At 41.0% G+C, this 18,319-nt stretch overlaps 1 protein-coding gene across 4 annotated transcripts in view; it reads left to right on the forward strand.

The window, feature by feature from the left end:
• The window catches only part of ranbp10 (RAN binding protein 10), a 42,056-nt gene extending 26,023 nt beyond the window's left edge, over nucleotides 1–16,033 (forward strand). The window contains exons 11-15 of one of the 4 annotated variants that reach the window (XM_068731932.1): nucleotides 28–167; nucleotides 406–557; nucleotides 1,782–1,893; nucleotides 2,058–2,199; nucleotides 15,955–16,033. In XM_068731932.1, coding sequence (XP_068588033.1) covers nucleotides 28–167; nucleotides 406–557; nucleotides 1,782–1,893; nucleotides 2,058–2,188 — 535 coding nt within the window. In that variant the 3' untranslated portion in view covers nucleotides 2,189–2,199; nucleotides 15,955–16,033. Of the gene's footprint in view, nucleotides 1–27; nucleotides 168–405; nucleotides 558–1,781; nucleotides 1,894–2,057; nucleotides 2,200–3,431; nucleotides 7,339–15,954 lie in introns of those variants that run through there. The other 3 variants (XM_068731931.1, XM_068731930.1, XM_068731933.1) reach the window with 3 other exon arrangements.
• The last annotated feature ends 2,286 nt before the right edge of the window (nucleotides 16,034–18,319 follow it).

Consider the following 18,319-nt stretch of genomic DNA (forward strand, 5'->3'; position numbering starts at 1 on the left):
TGTGTGTGTGTGTGTGTGTGTGTGTAGTGACAGTGAGATGGAGATCGAAGCAGAGCATTATACCAACGGGGTTGTTGAGGGCTCCTCGGCACGGATCATGAATGGCACATACAAACACGAAGAGATCCTTCAGCCTGATGACAACAGCATTGGCAATGGGGTGACAGGTAAACACACACACACACACACACACACAGACAGATCTACACTGTGGATGTAGCATATGAGCAATGTCATGAAACTTTCATGATGTTTTAGTTTTTTTCCTCTTCTGTTTCACCTATTCTTTCCTTCATTTGATTCATCTTTATGTGCTTTGTTGTGTACCTCGCCTCTTGCTTTTTTTTGGTCTTCTTTAACTGTGTGTGTGTGTCTGTGTGTCTGTGTGTCTGTGTCTGTTGCCAGCAGATGAGAGTTGTAGTAATGGCAGACAGCTGTGTGGAGGGAACCAGGCAGCCACAGAGAGGATGATCCAGTTTGGACGGGAGCTGCAGGCGCTCAATGAACAGCTGTGCCGCGAGTATGGCAAGAACGCCACGCACAAGAAGATGTTACAGGTACGCACACACACACACACACACACACAACTGCACGTGCACACACTTTTGATTTCAACGAACAGCTGCGCTACAGCAGGTTAAAATGACGGCAGAAATGAGCTGTTTTGTTTTTTCTTTTTTTTTCCTGTTGGCACCAGTTAGAAATCCTGGTTGCAGCATTCTGCGTCAGGAATTTGAGTAATGTTTGAGGATGTGCTGCGATAGAGAAGACCCGACTGTAACCGGTGGTGGTTCGGTTCTCTGGTGCACAAGAGGAGGCTCATATTACTTTGTACTGCAGGCTGTGTACACAGAGAACAAGAGAGTCTCTGGAAAAACATTACAAATTGCATTGGAATGATAAAGGTTCTGTAGTTGTCTGTGAAACAGACTGCTTTCTAATATACGAATTGTACATTAATTGCATTATAGCAAAACCTCTATCACAACAAAATTGGCCCAAGAAGGACATTTATTTTTGAATGAGCTATTTTACAGTGTTCTTCTACTGTTGCATTCAGTAATGTTCAACCACCGGGGGGGGGGGGGGGGGGAGTTATTTCTCGTCATATATATGATTATGTTAACTTCTTGTTTATTAACGCCAGTTCTCTGCTCCGTGTTGGGCCGGAAGCATACAGTTTAGGTTTCATATGGTACATGACACACGTGGGATTCAAACACGATATCTGTGCGCAGCCAGGGAAGCAAAACGGTGAGCTGCAGGAGGCTAAAATCTGAACAAAACGGCTAGATTGGGTGTTGATACTCGGCGAGTGTGACACAGACGAGTCCAGAGTTGATTGGCAGTCTTTCTGTCTTTTCTCTACAGACCCAAATGGTCTTGTACTCAGTAATGTCTCAATAATTCATATTTAGCAATAAGTGAGCACTGATAAGTTGTGAAGGTGTCAGTGTGGGGGTGTCAAGTTGCTTGACTGAGACTCAAGTTATACGGTAGTTTGTGTCGTAAAAATTTTGACCAAAGATCATATTACAATTGCCATAAATATATAAATAAAGCCATATATATATATATATATATATATATATATATATATATATATATATATATATATATATATATATATATATATATATATATATATATATATATATATATATATATATATATATTAGTGCTGGGCAACTTAACGCGTTAACGCATTAATTAATTAACGACAATTATTTTATCGCGCATTAAAGATGAAGAATGTATTCATATGCTGTCTGTCTGTGTAGGACGCATTCAGCCTGCTGGCGTACTCGGACCCATGGAACTGCCCCGTTGGCCAGCAGTTAGACCCCACCCAGAGAGAATCACTCTGCTCTGCACTCAACAGCGCCATACTGGGTAAAGAGTAAACACCAACACACACTGACACACATACATTCAAACTACAACTGCACTTTTTGTTTTCACTGTAATGGGGTGTGAGTCGCTCACACCCATCGCGCAGACATTGTGGCTCACGTGTTGCTCCCTCGCCGGACTGTGTGTTTTTTTTCCCGCTCCAGAGTCCCAAAATCTGCCCAAGCAGCCTCCGCTGATGTTGGCGCTGGGCCAGGCCACAGAGTGTGTTCAGCTCATGGCCCGGGTCCGGTCCGGTTCCTGCTCCTTCGCCAGAGTAGACAACTTTTTGCACTAGCCCAGGTCCCGGTGAGTAAGTTTATGTAATGTAAGGTATTAATACCACCGTCACGGACAACACTTGTGTCCGACTCAAATCTTTTTTTTATCTCACAGTTGAATCACAGCTCTGAATCGGTGCTTATGAATTCCATCGTATTTCAGCCGAGATCTTTCTCTCACATTGTGCTGATTCAGACATGCTAACTTTGCTCTCCCCACCCCCCCACCCCCCTGCTGTGGAGATTCAGAAATGTGGACAAAATAACAAAAGAATAATAATTTCATGGTGAGTAGTGCAAGCCTCCTAAGACTTTCCCAGTTAGACATTTAAGTTTTAAATAAATCTTTTCAGTACAACTGAACATAAACTAAGAAATTAGCGCCCTGGATTAGCTATTAGCTATTTCAACTTTCCGGCTAACCAAGCTAGCCGTTCATCTGCAGTAATAACCAGCACTTGTTACTTATTGCTGCGTATGATTTTACTTAAACACTAGAATAACAGATATCGGATTGCTTTGTAGGTGTTATTTGCTGTTGCTTAGGTTGCAGACAGGTGACCCACAGGTTTTTCTCCCAGTTTTTGCTATTTCTCTAGCATGTGTTCACAGCAACACACACAGCCTTGCCACATGGAAACAAACCGGTGGGCAGATGGCTTGGTTAGCCAAGAAGTGGCTCCATGTGTTTAGCTAAAAAAAGCTAATTACTGTGTTTATTTTCGTTCAGACCTGGGGACAAATGTTAGAAAAGATTTACACAAAAGGTGCGTATATTTCCAAAGCTTTGGGAGGCTTGTGGTGCTTTCTCTGATACAAATAGTTTTTCCAGGTTCACGTTACCTGAATCTCTACAGCAGAGGTTTAACGACAGTGGACACAATTATGAGAATACGATCCAGGTTGAAATACACCAAAGTGTCCTGTTGTTGTTTTTAAAGGACCTATGACATGTGACATTTGGCATCCCGTATTGAAATGCCATATCGCAGAGAAAAGTATAGCGTCGCAGCATAAACCACCTCAGTCTCCGTCCATTATTTTCCTTCAGTGAATTACACGCATGATAAAATGAAAAACATTTGGTTGACATATTATACACAGGTCATACAGCAAATGAAGTAAAAGGAACTACAATTACTTGTTAATGAAAATACCAAAACACCGCATCTGTGCTGTGCAGGAGTATGAAAACGAGCTGTTTTAATCATGCTACATTCATTCATTACCTTGCTTAGATGCTTACCCGTCTCTCCACAGGTTAATGTTAAGTAGCACTGAGAGAAGGCATGTCCAGCAGGTAGTTGTCATGGCGACGGAGGAAAGAGCATGCGTGTGATTGGTGTGTTTGGCTATCCGTCAGACCGAGCCAGCGGCACAGACAGACGAGCAGAGGAGAGCGGCAGAGAAGAAAGCTTCCTTTTTAATTTAGTATTATCAAATAAAGACATGTGTGACACTATTTAAAGATGATTAATTATTATTCTGTTTATCTAGCCATTTTTTATAGTTTTTTTTGTTTGTTTTTTTTTGTCAGTTTGTTGTGCTCATCCTGGACAAAACAAATTGTGAATCCCTTTTTTTGGGTGGATTTGATTCCCTGCGATCAGTATTTTACTCACGTTGTTGTTGTTCACCATATCACAGACCGCAATACCCGCATCGGGCTACCACGGTGACCCCCACCGCTGTAGGTCAACTTTACAAACCCTGAGGCATATTCACATCGTCTTTGATAAGATGCAGAAGACAGAAAGACTCCTTTATCCTCCTAAAATACTTGGAAGTGCATTCATGTCTTGAAATAAATTCAACCGGGGCGACCAAACGAGTGCTCAGCATGGACAAAAACGTGTGGGGCAGAGCAGTAGCTCCAGTCAAGGCTGATTCCGTACTGTAGTAAACACTGCTGCTGATCTAAAATAGAAAATGGACGTATGTGAGACAAAACTGGGTCCCTAAATTATTCCAGAAAGTTGGAATTAAAAATGCATCTTTCAGTGTCACAGAATTGGAATGCTTAAGGCAGTAAAATGCTTTGTGCTAACAGGTTAGACACAAGGCCTCTGTAGTGGAGAACACTGCCAGTAACCAGGGGGATAGGTTGATGACAAGGGATTGAAGGAAAGGTTCACCTGAAAATAAAAAATACATATTTCCTCTATGTGCTGTTTATCAATCTAGATTGTTTTGATTTGAGTTGCTGATTGTTGGAGAGGAGGCCATTAATGTTTATGTCTCGACCACGAGCCTCTCCTCTACGACGTTGGTTAAAAGTAAATAGTTCCTACGGCTCACAACAAGGTCTGTACATTATCTTAAGTAACTGGGTCAGGATTTCTGGAAAGAGACTTTGCTTTTGAGTTTTTTCGAATGTATTTTTTCCCCGCTTTGAGCAACTCAAGCCGAGTGCCATGTAGTCTCATTATATTGGAAAGAGGGCAGACATCTCTACCGCAGATATCGCCAACACTCTACAACTCACACACCAAAACAACCTAGACTGATAAATAGCACTACAGGTAACATGAAAAAAAAAAATGTGTTTTCCGATTTAGGGATGAACTGTCCCTTTTTAAATTGGAAAATAAGAAGTGCTGGAACCTTAGTTTTACTATAACGACCCCAACATCGACCAATCAGTGACGTCATTGCAGGTGGCAGAGCTCAGCGCCAGCTGCAGCTACAACACCTGTTATCACGGTTTGCCAGCGTAAAGAAAATCTGTATCAAAGGCGGACAAACGAGCACAGTGTGTGGACGGCTAAAAGTTAAGGATTTCATTATTGCGATCTGTTTTTTTGTTGCCCACAGCCTGACCTGCTCTGTGCATTTGCTGTCGCAATTAAAATTTCAAACAAACCGATGAAATCATTTGCAGAGGGAGAATGTTTTTTATTTTTATTTTATGGTGATAATTGTGAATGTGATAATTAAGTCACAGTCTTTCATTTTTGGCGTTTGATGCCAAACCCCTTTTAAAGGTTGTTAAAACCACTTGTGTTTGTTGGAAGGTGTTGTTTCCTCCCCCACTCAGACCCCTCTTATTCTCTAACAACCATAAACTTGACTTGTCTATGTCCTTTCTATTATTGGACAAGAGGACACAGTCAAGTTTACTTATGTAGCCACAATTCACAAGTTTGTCCCAGAGTGCCTCTCAGTATGTCCCAAAAAAAGATGGAAAAACCCCCCATCTTTCTATTGATCAGGTTCGCTGCTGGCCGCCGTGAGATTTAACCACATTGCTCCTGATTTAGAGTCCAGTCAATGGCAGAAAACCATCCAATTATCACTTCTAGGCCTCCAACAGCATGAAATTACAGCTACAGCCTCTTTTGTCAACTGCTGCTCGCTGTCAGCGTATGGAGCCCCAAATTGTTTGATATTGAGTGAATAAATAAGACATTATGAAATAAATATATGAATGGAGTCACAAAAAAGAATTGAAGCAATTCATTGTGAAATAATTCAATTCCACATGCTGGTCTATTCAAAATGCCCTCTTTCAAATGTCTGTTTTCACCAGTGCCCACCCTGTTCACCTTTCGATCAAGTCTCCAGCTTCTCCTCGCAGGCTGAACAACTGCTACCAAAATGTAGCCAGCTAGCTCCTATTGGCCAGTAGAGAACTTACCAGCTAGTAGCTAACCAACTAGCTAGTTAGTAATTTTGAATCAACCAACTAGTTGCTGCTGCTCATAAACGAACTGCGCAGTAAACAAGCTTTATTTTTACTTAGCTTAACAAGGCTACATAACATGTGCTACCTACCTAGCCAACTAACTAGCTAGGTCGGCTTGTGGGCTTGGATTTTATTACGCAGCACCAAAGCAAAGAGCTAGTGTTAGCGGCTAACATTAGCTGGTTAATTCAGAGTTACTTAGGCACTGTTCCTCAGAGAAAGGCACATCACTCTGGCTAGCCCAACGGGAGGCTAGCTGCCTCCCGTTGGGCCTGAGTTGGGTTTTGATAATTTATTGAATTGTTTCACAGGTTATTGGCTCTTTTCTATCTGTTCATTAGGTTATTTAGTTCATAATATCTTGTTTTATTTATTTCATATTTGAGTTGAATATTGAATTATTTATTTTGACCCTCTATCATCATCATCATCATCATCATCATCATCATCAGCTTTCTGTCTCTGTATCTAATCAGATGATTGTTAATTGCAAAATCAAAAATCGGACTCCACACCCTATTTCCAATACAATAATTGGATGTTGATTACAACAACTTGTTTTGTTCCATCCCTTAGCTTTATGTGAAACATTGTAACTCTTTTGTTTTTACACCAGACTTATTTTCTACCAAATAGCACTGACTTACTGTTGTCTGACTAGTGGCAAGCTGTCACTTTCGGGTGCTTTGTTATGACCTGGCAAATGTCGAGAGGATCCACCCTGAAGTGTATATTTCCATTTATAAGTCTGATGTAGAGAAATATGGAATAATATGTGGGGTTTACTACAGGGTATGTTCACACTTTTTACCAAGCTGGTTTTTATAAAGACCTTCTGCTATAATAGGAACTATTCTATAATAACCACACATACAGCACACACTCAGCGACATCTGCTTCTACAGCTGTAAAGGACTTCTGTTACACACACACACGTACACACACGTACACACACGTACGAGGAAGAACAACCTCTGTTGCATACCTGTAGGGAACAAGTCTCCCAGCTGTCCTTTGTGTTTGAGCCTGGGCTGCGTCTCAGCACTGTTACCACGCACCCTTTCCTCTTATCCCTGCATAGACATAGCCACTGATGTGATCAGTGATTGTTTTAAGGAAAGGAGGGATGTGAGCAGTTTTGGAAATGGGCCTCTTGGAGCCACATGGACTTCTTCTGGAGACGCCGGAGGAATGGATTTAGGCATTGCGGACGAGCTGTGCACAATTGACTTCTATCATAATTTTAATTTCATATTTTGACTTTTGAGTTTTAGCAAAAAACAAAACAAAAAAAATTGTGAAATGAGTTACCCTCTACTTAGCATGACTTTTAAAACGATATAAAAAAAAAAGTAAAAATGATAATTGAAAAAAAAACAAAAAACCTATGTACTGGAAACATGTTAAAAAAAGAAATATTGTATTCTGTTTAATTTTGACAGAATTATTTTTATTAAAATACATCCATAAGCATATAATTGAGCTACTGTTTTTATTTGGTGTGTTTTTTCCCTCCTATAGAGTCGACAGATGTGCAAACAAGATTGCAGAATGTAAACTGTCCATTATTTTATACATCTCCCATTACTGCCCTTGTACAGATGTGCAAGCAAGCTTCAACCGCTCACAAGCAACTCACAGCACTCACTATATAAGACACGAGCAGAAAACACTGTTTGTAAATGTAAAATGTCAAAGCATGACTTTGAACTGGAAAAATTACTTGTTTCAAGTGAACTTCAATGAATGTTACTGCTTTCAGTAAACTCTCTCTATCAGCTCATGTTATCAATCCCCTGCAGTCTTCATTCATTCATCATCAAGCTAATTGTTAATCTTGATATGTTTTATTTAATATCCATCAATTGACCACAATGAATAGTTTTTATGACACAAAATGGAACATTTTCCAAAGTAAAAGCATCGAGATAAATGCAGACTAAATTTGAATCGTATTGTAGGCCCATAGGTATACATTAAGACTTGACGTGTTACACTTAGAGTATAATACAATGTTTACTGTGTGTTCAAAGAGTCTGCCTGTTGTAGTGCAACAAAACAGCAGACATTTGGTTTTATGATTCCACCAAAGGCACCCGTGTTCACAGCACTGGTGCATCATGCATTCTACTGTATGTCATCTATTATTGCTCATGTGTAGTGGGTTTATGTTATATAGTCATTGGACAGCAGAGGGCAGAAGGAGGTTGGGGAATACATAACCACCATTGCACTGAGAGGCATCCTCGCATGAGAATGAGCTCTGTTTTTCATTTTACTCTATTCATGTTTCACATTTTGTTATACAACTTTCAAACCAAATTTTTGATCAAGAGGAATCATTGCACATTAATATTAAACATTGAGTTGTTGTGTAATTCCCAGTATTCCAAAAACACTAATCTGAAAAGTGGAATTTATATTTGGAAGGTGTAAAGGTAAGGACTTCTTTGTTAATTATAAGTCTGTAAGTGAAAATACAGTTTTCATATCAATCTTTAGTTGGAAACAAATAGAATATTTAGTAACAAACTTTTCCGAAAGCTGAGACGTGCAGCTTATAAAACATAATTTGACAAATTTCTTCAGGGAAACATTGAGCTTGCAGAGGTTGAAGGCAAATACAGAAGCTCTCTGTTGAAAGTCTGCAGAATGTGAGGTTAGGGAAAATCCACCTATAAAAGTTAATCACACTTCAGATGATAGCTAGAGACTGTCGCCTCACTGCACAAAGTGAATTTGTTTTTTTCCACCCTATCAGTCATGACTACCATGAGTTTATCTGTGAAAATTCTCAACCCGTATCCACTTGTTTCATTATAATTAGATTAGAGCAGTTGGTAATCTCTATTAACTGATATTACAGGTATAACAGATATTGGCATATGAACGCAAAATTTAACAGGACAAGATTTTGGTATCAGAAGTTCTAGTTAGGCTAGTTTTTTTTTATTGACCAATCACAGTCGAGCACGCTTTGGCTGAATGCTCATAACCAGTCCGTGAGAAGTGCAAAAAAGGCAGAAGACAATGGTCGAAATGCTGTAGGCTGTCACCGGACAACGATTTAGCTTTTTATTAGCTTTTGTAGACGTCGTCTAACAACTCTCACAACTCCTACATTCTCGCGTTTCAAGTGGCTAATCGGACTGTAAACTATAAACGGCGTAGGCAACAGGAAGTCATGGTCGGGGTCGGGATATCAGCTGGCTTCACCAGAACCCCCAAACTATTGGCCTTCGGCCCCAGAGGCTAAGGCCAAATCCCAATGTCCTCCCTAAACCCTAAGCCCTGAACCCTCAAGGACTTAATTGACGTCACCTGGTAAGTGGTTGAGTGTGAGAGGCTGCAAGGGCTCGAAATGGTGTAAATATGACAGCACTTTGCTGCAACATATCACATTACCATGAAAATGACAAAAAATAAGATGTATAATTGTGGGTATTTATTTTATACTTTGTACTCCCTGATTTGAACGTCTTCAGGCTCTTTCCTCCTGTTTTTGTCAAAACATCTTCAATGACAAAATCAAATATGTGATGGATAAATAAATAAATATCCTCTTATTTCAATTAAATGTTTTGTTCCATCTTTAACCCTTAATGTTTCTGTGTAAATATAATAAGACAGGCTGAACGCTGTCCTCTTTGTTTACCTTTTTTTTTTTACGTCTCCATGCCTCCACTGGTTACCCTGTGTTTAACGCCATGTTGCTATGACTTGTGGGTAATTCCCTTAGGCTAAGACAGCGTACCATGCTGACTTAAGGAAAGGGTTCATAAAGGGCTCAAAATGTCTGCAAGAGAACACTCAAACACTTGACGATTTGACAGTGGGACATCCCTAAACCCTCACGGACTTCGCGGGAGCGCGCCTCAAAGTCCATGAGTCCGTAAGGGGGGACATTGGGATTTGGCCTAAGTCACCGTAAAATCGAAAGCCGATGGATTCCGAGGTTGAGATGCATGTTGTTCAGCTTAAGCTGTAGAGGGGGGGGGGGAATCAGAAAAGGATAAAAAAAAGAGTATGACGTGTACATTAAAGGAAATGCAGCAGTGATGCCGATAAAATAAGAAATACAAAGGACCAAAAACGGAGCCCTGTGGGACACCACATGCTGTCAATCAATACTGTCCTCCCAAGAAGAACAATAGCATCAGTTGTTTCAGCAAGTGCCCCAAAACGACATATGTTTATGTTAAAAGTGACAAAGCCTGTAGAAGACTCTAGAATTTAAAGGTGCCCTACATGGGATTCAGAGCATTAATATAGCAGCAAACAACTATTATATAGGGGAGTGATACCTGAGCAGAGAATCAAGTCGCTTTACCTCTGTGGATGTTGTTATCCGAGCTTCTCCTTGCTTTGTTTACATAGCCGAGCCGGCCGCACGTGCTTTTAGTGCTTGTGATGGCTAGCTCATGGCCGTTGTCCAAATTGCTCTCCTACAATACAGCTGATGACGTTGCTGACGGAATGCTAACCACGTTGTTTTTGTGCCTAAGCAAACCTTGACCGTTGTGAAGTCATAAAATGTATGATATTTTAACAGTGATTTGTAACCGTTTTGGAAGGCATGTACAAACAATGTTGTCCTACCGATATGGGCGTCGGATTCGAGCGGGTAGGACGAGGATTTGTCATTGGACTTGTTGGTCAATCTGATGTCAGTGTATTTCCAGCTAAAGTAGGTTGTCTGTCAAGTATGTGATGTAATTGTGGTACAGCAGGAGGCTCAGAGCTGCAGTAAAAAACAATATCAAAACTAAGCACAGTCATGATTGTACAAGGAAAAAGTGGATTTTTACCAGAAAGCTGTTGTTCTGTATAAATCTGTACATCGATAACTATATCTAGATATATCCCTACAGCTTAAACCCCATGGCTAATATTTTTATTGACTCTTAATGCTAAAAATGCCTTTATTAAAAAAAAAAAAAAGGCAACCCCTGTCAAGCAGTATTTCAGTTTTAAAAACAATTTGCTCTGAAATAAAACGCTGTTACTAAGAGCAGCACTGCTGCTGCTCTCCAAATAAACTGTTGCTTATTTGTCTTGGCTTTCCATCCTGAAAAGGAGGTGCTGTTCCAGCTTTGACAACTTAATCCATGTTTATTATAACACATGCCAGCAGTCTGTCTCTTCTGAAGCTAGAGGGATCTTCAAATATTTAACTAGGCATCAATACCAAACCGAGCTCCGTTTTAAAAGAGAAAACAATTATTTTGTCATCATCAAATAACTCATGGTGGCATTTGATGAAAAAAAAAAAGCTATCTGTATTGTCTGTACCCCCCTCACTTGCAATATGGGCAATGCTATTCACATAGTTCCTTTCTTTATGAGTAAAATCAATGAGATCCACATTAAAATGGATACAATAAGTGTCATTCATCGACATCAATCTGCAAGAAATCAATACAGTAATTAAATGTTTTTTTCACTGGACCATAGGCTGTTTGTGATCAAGGCTGGTTAACGAGGAGAGGAGTGGGTGAATGTGCTCGTCGGTGTACAGGGCTGTGTGTCCTTGTATCCCTTGTAAATAGAATGGAGTAGAAACATGTAAACAAGTGCAATTTGCTGAGGTTCTTTCAATCTCTTCCACCACACTGGCCTGCAGCCACAATGTGAACAACATTTGTCTGCAGTTTTCATGTTCAGAATTTGGTGGAAATTAGTATAAGATGATGCAAATCATCTACATAGCATCTAATGACGACTTGGAACAAGCTCATACATGAAATATATGATTGTGAAAAGACACGTCAGACTGTGTGAATGAGATTTTTTCCAACCTTGAAACTACTTAAAGGTGCAATGTGCAATACTCAGAATTCAACCAAAGTGGACGTAGTCGTCATGATGTCACCCATTGCATTAGGGAATGGAGTTTTGAAGCCTTGAGTTCGGTGTTTCAACCGCCGCCATCTTGTCTTTTAGCGACCAGTGAGCAGAGGTGACCATTTTTGCACTGTGGAGGAGTGACGTAGAGACGGCGTAAACGGCTCTGGTAGTGGTAGCAACCTGTCAATCACAAGGTAGCCCCGCCCTAAAGCATCCCCTGCTTTATGGTCTATTTGACTCTAAATGGACCATAATTTACTAAATTAACATCATTCTGTATTAAAGACTTAAAACAAACGATTGAGACCATAAACTCATGTTTACAATATTTACTGAGGTAATAAATTAAGTGAGAAGTATTGTTTAGAATTTATATTTTATTATTAATTATAATATTAAAGTATTAAAAGTTAGGTATATATATTATTATTATTATTATTATTATATTACATTATTTGTATCAATAGCATTAAATTGGAATGAAGTTGGTTCAATGTAAAAAAAAAAAAATTGCTTCTATGTAGTTAAACTACTTTTGCCATATTGCTGTAGCTTAGCTTGCTACATTTCTCTTTCTCTCATTTAATGTAGGTTAACTAGCAGCTCAGCACTAGACCAAGTAGCTTGCCTAACACCACTAACTGGGGGCTGTATGGTCTGTGTACGTTTCGTAGTTTCTTTATGGGATTTAATCCAAAATGGCAGAAAAGACTTTCGTTTTGAGACTACAGCTCCAATCAAACGTACACAGACCCTGTAGGTTCAACGTGATTGACAAACCCTCGGTTCAGCTCTACTTCTTCGTCTTCTCATGTTGGACCGAAGAACAGACCGGACGCTACAGTGACACACTATTGCCTCTCAAAGTACAAGTGGTTACCAGGCAAGACGAGCCCAGGGCTAGCCGGTTAGCATACTCATTTCACTAGATATGGTGTGTCTGACGAAACGTCAACTCTGTGACCTCCTTACATTCTGTTGATAATGTCAGTTCATTTCTTTGATGTTTTAAACTCGAATTCTGTCCAGATCTTACACATAGCACCTTGATGGGGAAATAAAAGGCTCAATACTGGATGTGGAGAGGTTAAAAAAACGGCCCCTAACACCGGCACCACAACTCCCAGTCGAGTGACACAGAAATACCCGCCGTTTGTCCAGAAGTCAGTGGTTCAAACGCTCGCTTGAAAATTTCACTGCCAGCGTTGTTGAGAGCCAAGCTGTAATCATGCTCGAGGTGAGAGCGGTGGGCCGCCTCTGTCAGTGTTGTGGCCAATGAGTTTCCTACATCACATAATACGCCCTCGAGGCCCGTAGACATCCTCGCGGCGCTGCGAGACCTCTGGCCTTCCAGAATCGGGATTGGAACGTTCAGCGTGGTTGCTATGGTACACGTTAGTCACCGTGGCAACGTGCAACAGCGTTCTCAGAGGGGGGGTGTAAATAACGCAACACCCACTCTTATTGCCCAATCGCTGTGATGCATATTCATGGTCACATGCGAGTCATTAGGGACGTGTTTTATTAGTCTACCCATCCATCCTTCCATCCATCCTTCCATCCTTTCATCCCTCTATCCTTTTTGGCTTGACTAAATAGTAATTACTCTGAGGCCAGCTGAAGGATGCAGCACCCGCCTGCTCTCAGCTAGATTGTAATGGGTTCATAAGCGCTGCTGATTGAATTGATTGCCACAGTTGGAGTCTGGCTGACATGTACAATGGGGTGGAATATGCAGAGCGCGGAACATTAATCAGCTCACACGATCCGGTCACAGGCTCTCAGTTTATTTCAGGTGCAGTTGAAAATGTATACAGTTACAAGTCAAATGCAAAAGAAGTGTCAGCAAAGACAGAGACTGGATTCCTTTTTTTTTGTTTTTTTTCCTCCATTGGGTCAGACGGATGTGCCGCGTTGTTGCCTCGCAGTTCTGTCGTATCCACATCAGCACAGCTTGTTCAGCTTAACATTTGTTTTTATTTTTTCTAAAGTGCAGTTTTGCACATATATTGTCTTTACACAATAACATATAGATACAAAGAAATGTATTCAGAAGCTACAGTATACTGGTAAATGGTTTACAGTACTTACCTTTACAAGAACATGATGTCCAAGAGACGCTTATTTGAGGGTTCCACCTGCAGGGCCATGCACAAGAACTTTAGGGGTCAAGGGTCAAGATTAAAAGGGAAAGGTGGGTTGCACTATTAAAAAAAATGTAATCATATCAAACCCATTTTTTTTTTCTTAGATCTTCAGCTGGCATTTATTCTGGTACAGCCTCTAAATGTTTTTGGGTTCAGACCGTTTGTGAGCATATTTAGCTTCCAGGAGCAAGTGGAGATCCAGAGGAGCTGATTGTAATTGTAGCCATATGAACGCTGGAGGTCAAAAACAAAATACAAAGAGGGGCCGGACGGAAGTGTGGGCGTGACTCGCTGAGGTAGACTGTGACTTGTTGTCAAGAACGTGAACGTACAACAACAAAATCACTAGTCTTCCACAGCGCGTCGCACTGTTCCAAGTCAAAAGTGCTGCTTGATTTTTTTAAAAAAAGAAGGATTTATCTGCTCTTTACTGCGGGATTCAACAGGAAAGTCAGGAGCTGAATCCGCCTATGAAAAAAGATTGCATTATTAAATGAATGAATGAACATTTCATTTTCGTGTCTGGTCATTTGCACGACTCATCCCTCATGGAATTATTCAGACACAGTAATAAACAACAAGCCAAACATTCTGGCACGTCGACGCACCATCATCTAGTTCATAAACCAACAGTCAATCCATATGGAACAGTCTGAGGAACAAATGCAATGTAATAACATATAATAATAATACATATCTTCATTGTACTTTAGGGATCACATATGTAAAGAGAGGGCGCTACAAATGCTCACTTAAGGCTAATTACATTATAACACATTATAACACATTATGCAGACAATTTAAATGTGTCTATGAGTCACTTTGTGATTCATGACCGTACTGCTTCATCACATAAACATGGTAAACATGGTAAACATCGAGGGACGTTAAGGCACTTTGGGTTGTGTTGCTGCAAACAGGAAACAACATACAGCCTGGGGGCTGGTAATAACGCACCGATAACACTATCACACAATTCTCACGGTGGCTTCTTCACTGTGGATGCAGCTCTGCTATAAGCTAGGCTCGAGCGTGGAGAGAGATTTAAGACATACACACACACACACACACACACACACACACACACACACAGAGCTGAGCAGAAAGTTGTGACAGAGCGGCTGCTTTAATAACAGAAGAGTAAAAGGACACTCGCGTAATCTCCTCGTATTGGTTCTCTAAAGCACTGCCAATAAAGTTGGATCTCTGCAGGATAAGGAAGAGGAGAGCAGAGGAAAGTGAAAAAAGGTGAGGTAAGGTAAAAAAAAGTTGCTGAAATGAAAGTGTAAGAAAGGAAAGGAAAAAATGAAAGGAAAGAAACAGGAAAGGAAGGAAGGAAGGGTTAAGGGAAAGGGAAAAGGGAGGAAAAAGAACTAAAAGAACAGAAGAGGAGATAAAAGGAGAAAAAGGAAGAAAGCAGAGGGGAGAGAAAGACAAGAAAAGGGGAAGGAAATAAGAAAAGAGGAGAAGAAACAAAAGGGAAGAAATGGAGTAAGGAAAGCAGAAGACAGGAGAGAAAAGAAAAGATAAGTGGGAATAAAAGGAAACAAGACACCATGAGAAGAAAAAAAGGTGAAGTTGAGGAAAGGACAAAGGAAGGAAGGCAAAGTGCAAATGAGTGAATGAATAAAGCAGCGGGGTAACTGTTTTCATGTTCAGCAGTTGTTCTGTTATTTAAGTCAAACATCACAACACTTATTTGTGGGGGCTGGTTGTGTTGTGAATGACAAATATCCTGTAAATGACTGATAATGGCTTGTTTAGCTGTAGCCCGCCTACAGCGCCTCTGCTCCATCCTATTTCCTGTTAATATCGCTGGCCTCAGCCTCGCTGACCCCTCTGCCGCTCTTCTATTTCTATTAATCTTTAATGGCGGGTAAACGGCCCGGCGCCACACACCGACCGGCGTGGCTTTCCCACCTCATTATTGTCCTGGAGGAGAAAAAAGGGAACATCAAAAAAAAAAAAATCACTCGCTTGTCTGAAACGTATCGAGGATGTGGACTTTCTATGATGTTTGTAATACTTCTCCATTATCGGTTTTGTCCGCTCCGAGCTGCTTCGAGAGCCTCCATTGAATTCTTGTTCTTTTAATTAATTACAGGAGAAGAAGGACAAGATGTGGCTTCTCGTCTAATGGCGGCCATCTTCCCCGGGCTGATGGTTTTACAGCGATGGCGCAAAGCTGAGGCACCGCCGCCACAGCGGGCAATAAAGTTACCAATTTAGAATGTTTTTTTGTACTCCTTTTTCTTTATTTTCTCTCTGTTTTTTTTTTTGTACCTTGTCTCTCAGGTCAATCTCATGTAGCCTACAGTACACACACACACACACACACACACACACACACACACACACACACACACACACACACACACTGCTTGCTGATCTCAACAAAGGTCTGTGACACTGTGACATTTGGAGGTAGATGAAATGACCGGCAGGGTTGTGGAGGGTTTTACTGCTCGGGGGACAAGAGCTCTTAAGACCTGAAAAGAACACACACACACACACACACACACACACACACACACACAAACACACACACACCCACACACGTCTCTTTGGGACCTCAATACCTGCTTCAATACCTTTCTATTCATATCCCTGCTCTCTGGGTGCTCTGCTCTGCGGAGCCTTTCAGGTCTTCGATGGCGTCGAGGCACTACAGGACCCAATCAAATCTCAGTCTAAAGCCCATTAAGAAACTGGACCCGGGGGCTGTCGAACTGTAAAATGTATAATTTAAAAATCGCATTTTGCTACCGCTGGAGGAAAACTTCATCTCAAAGAAGCACTCATTCTTATTTTACCCATGCCATGGATGATTGATGTCTGAAATCACAGGACATGGGTAAATGGATTTCACTGGTTTGCATGTTGAAATATTCTGTCAAGGATTGTGGGAGGTGTAGTATGACAAAAAATCAAGCAAAACAAGCAAAACAACCAAGTGGGTGTTTCACAAACTTAAAAAGCAGGTGATTAATGTAAAATCGCAGCTTTCCCCAACAACAAAACTGTTTTCTCAACCCCCAGGAAAAAAAGTGGGAAATCGTTCTTTCGTTTAATTGATTTTCACATCCTGGGCGCTAACTAGCTGAGGCTTTGGTGTTTCTGCTCTGCACTTCCGCAGATCATTTGTCAGCCGAAGAGTGCGTGCAGCTCTTCTTTGCATCGGGGTTTCTGTAAGTGGATCTCACTAAGGTGTGACGGTATTTATCTTACAGCTAACAAATCCCGCTGCAACACCACAACCAATTATCAAGTTGTGTCCGTGTTGCCAAACCCTGGCGTGTGTCCGTCCTCTGTGCCGTAGAGCTCCGTGTCTACAAATGATAAAAAAAAAACACACCAGTGAGCCACACTGTTGCACTGGGTGACACGTTTCTTCATTATGATAAACGTGGACACTGCAGTTTCTTTTGACTCGATCCCACTTTCAAAATATACCGTAAGAAAGAATAACGCAGTGTTGGTTTTGGTCCTTTTGGCATTTGCCGAAAAATATGAAAAAACTGTCTCAGGTATTTGAGATTTGACTCCCCCTTTCTTTGGTTATTGTTGTTTCGTATTGAGAATTTGATGCCAGGCGGATCAACATGGATGAAACGCTGTCTAATGGCTTTCTTTCACATGGCTGTCTACGTGGGGTGTATCAGACGAACCAAATGTAAAAGCTTTCATTAAGTTGCTCCTTTTTGTTATCAAAATATATACAACACTGCGCAGCATCCCTGACATTTACTTTTATGAAAATGTCACAGGTTGTTTCCATAAATACATGATAGAGTTGTAATAAAGTCATTCCGTTTTCTATAAAGAGACAAATAAGGGACTGTATAAAAATGACTGTCATGGGGCGAGGAGCTGACAGCCCGTAATTGGCAAAAATGATTTAATCGTGTACGCCCAAACCTCAACATCTTTATGGAACAACAATAATGAAGACATCAATGCAGGAAGTGACGCTAAAAAGGGCCACATTTTTACGGCAAACGTCACAAAATGTTGAATATTCCTCCCACTTTCTATTTTTCGGTAATAGTAAGTTACTGGTTATTACCGACACTGACGTGGGCACAAGCAAGCAGCTCTGAATGTAACGAGGGACTCATATTTAATACATGTTTCGGTGGTGGGAGGAAACCGGAGCATGCGTATCAAACCCACGCAAAAGCGGGGAGAACATGCCAACGGAAAGGCCCGGCACCAAGAACGGGGATCCAACCCTGAACCTTGTAGCTGTGAGGTGACAGTGCTAACCACTGCAAAATATAATGAATCAATAAAAGACCTGCTCTCTCAGAAACCCCATATCCCCTTCCTTTAGCCCCAAAAAAAACCCAACTTTTCAGACCCTCCCCCAAATAATTTTTGCAAAGTCCCCAACTAAACCCGCTCTGCTAGCTGCTGCAAATTTAGACATCATCTCGCGGTGAGCTTGTGCAGCCTCCACATTGCATCAC

Source organism: Cebidichthys violaceus, unplaced genomic scaffold (assembly GCF_023349555.1).
Source record: "Cebidichthys violaceus isolate CVI_PGR_0920_01 unplaced genomic scaffold, fCebVio1.0.p SCAF_55, whole genome shotgun sequence".
NCBI lineage: Eukaryota > Metazoa > Chordata > Actinopteri > Perciformes > Stichaeidae > Cebidichthys > Cebidichthys violaceus.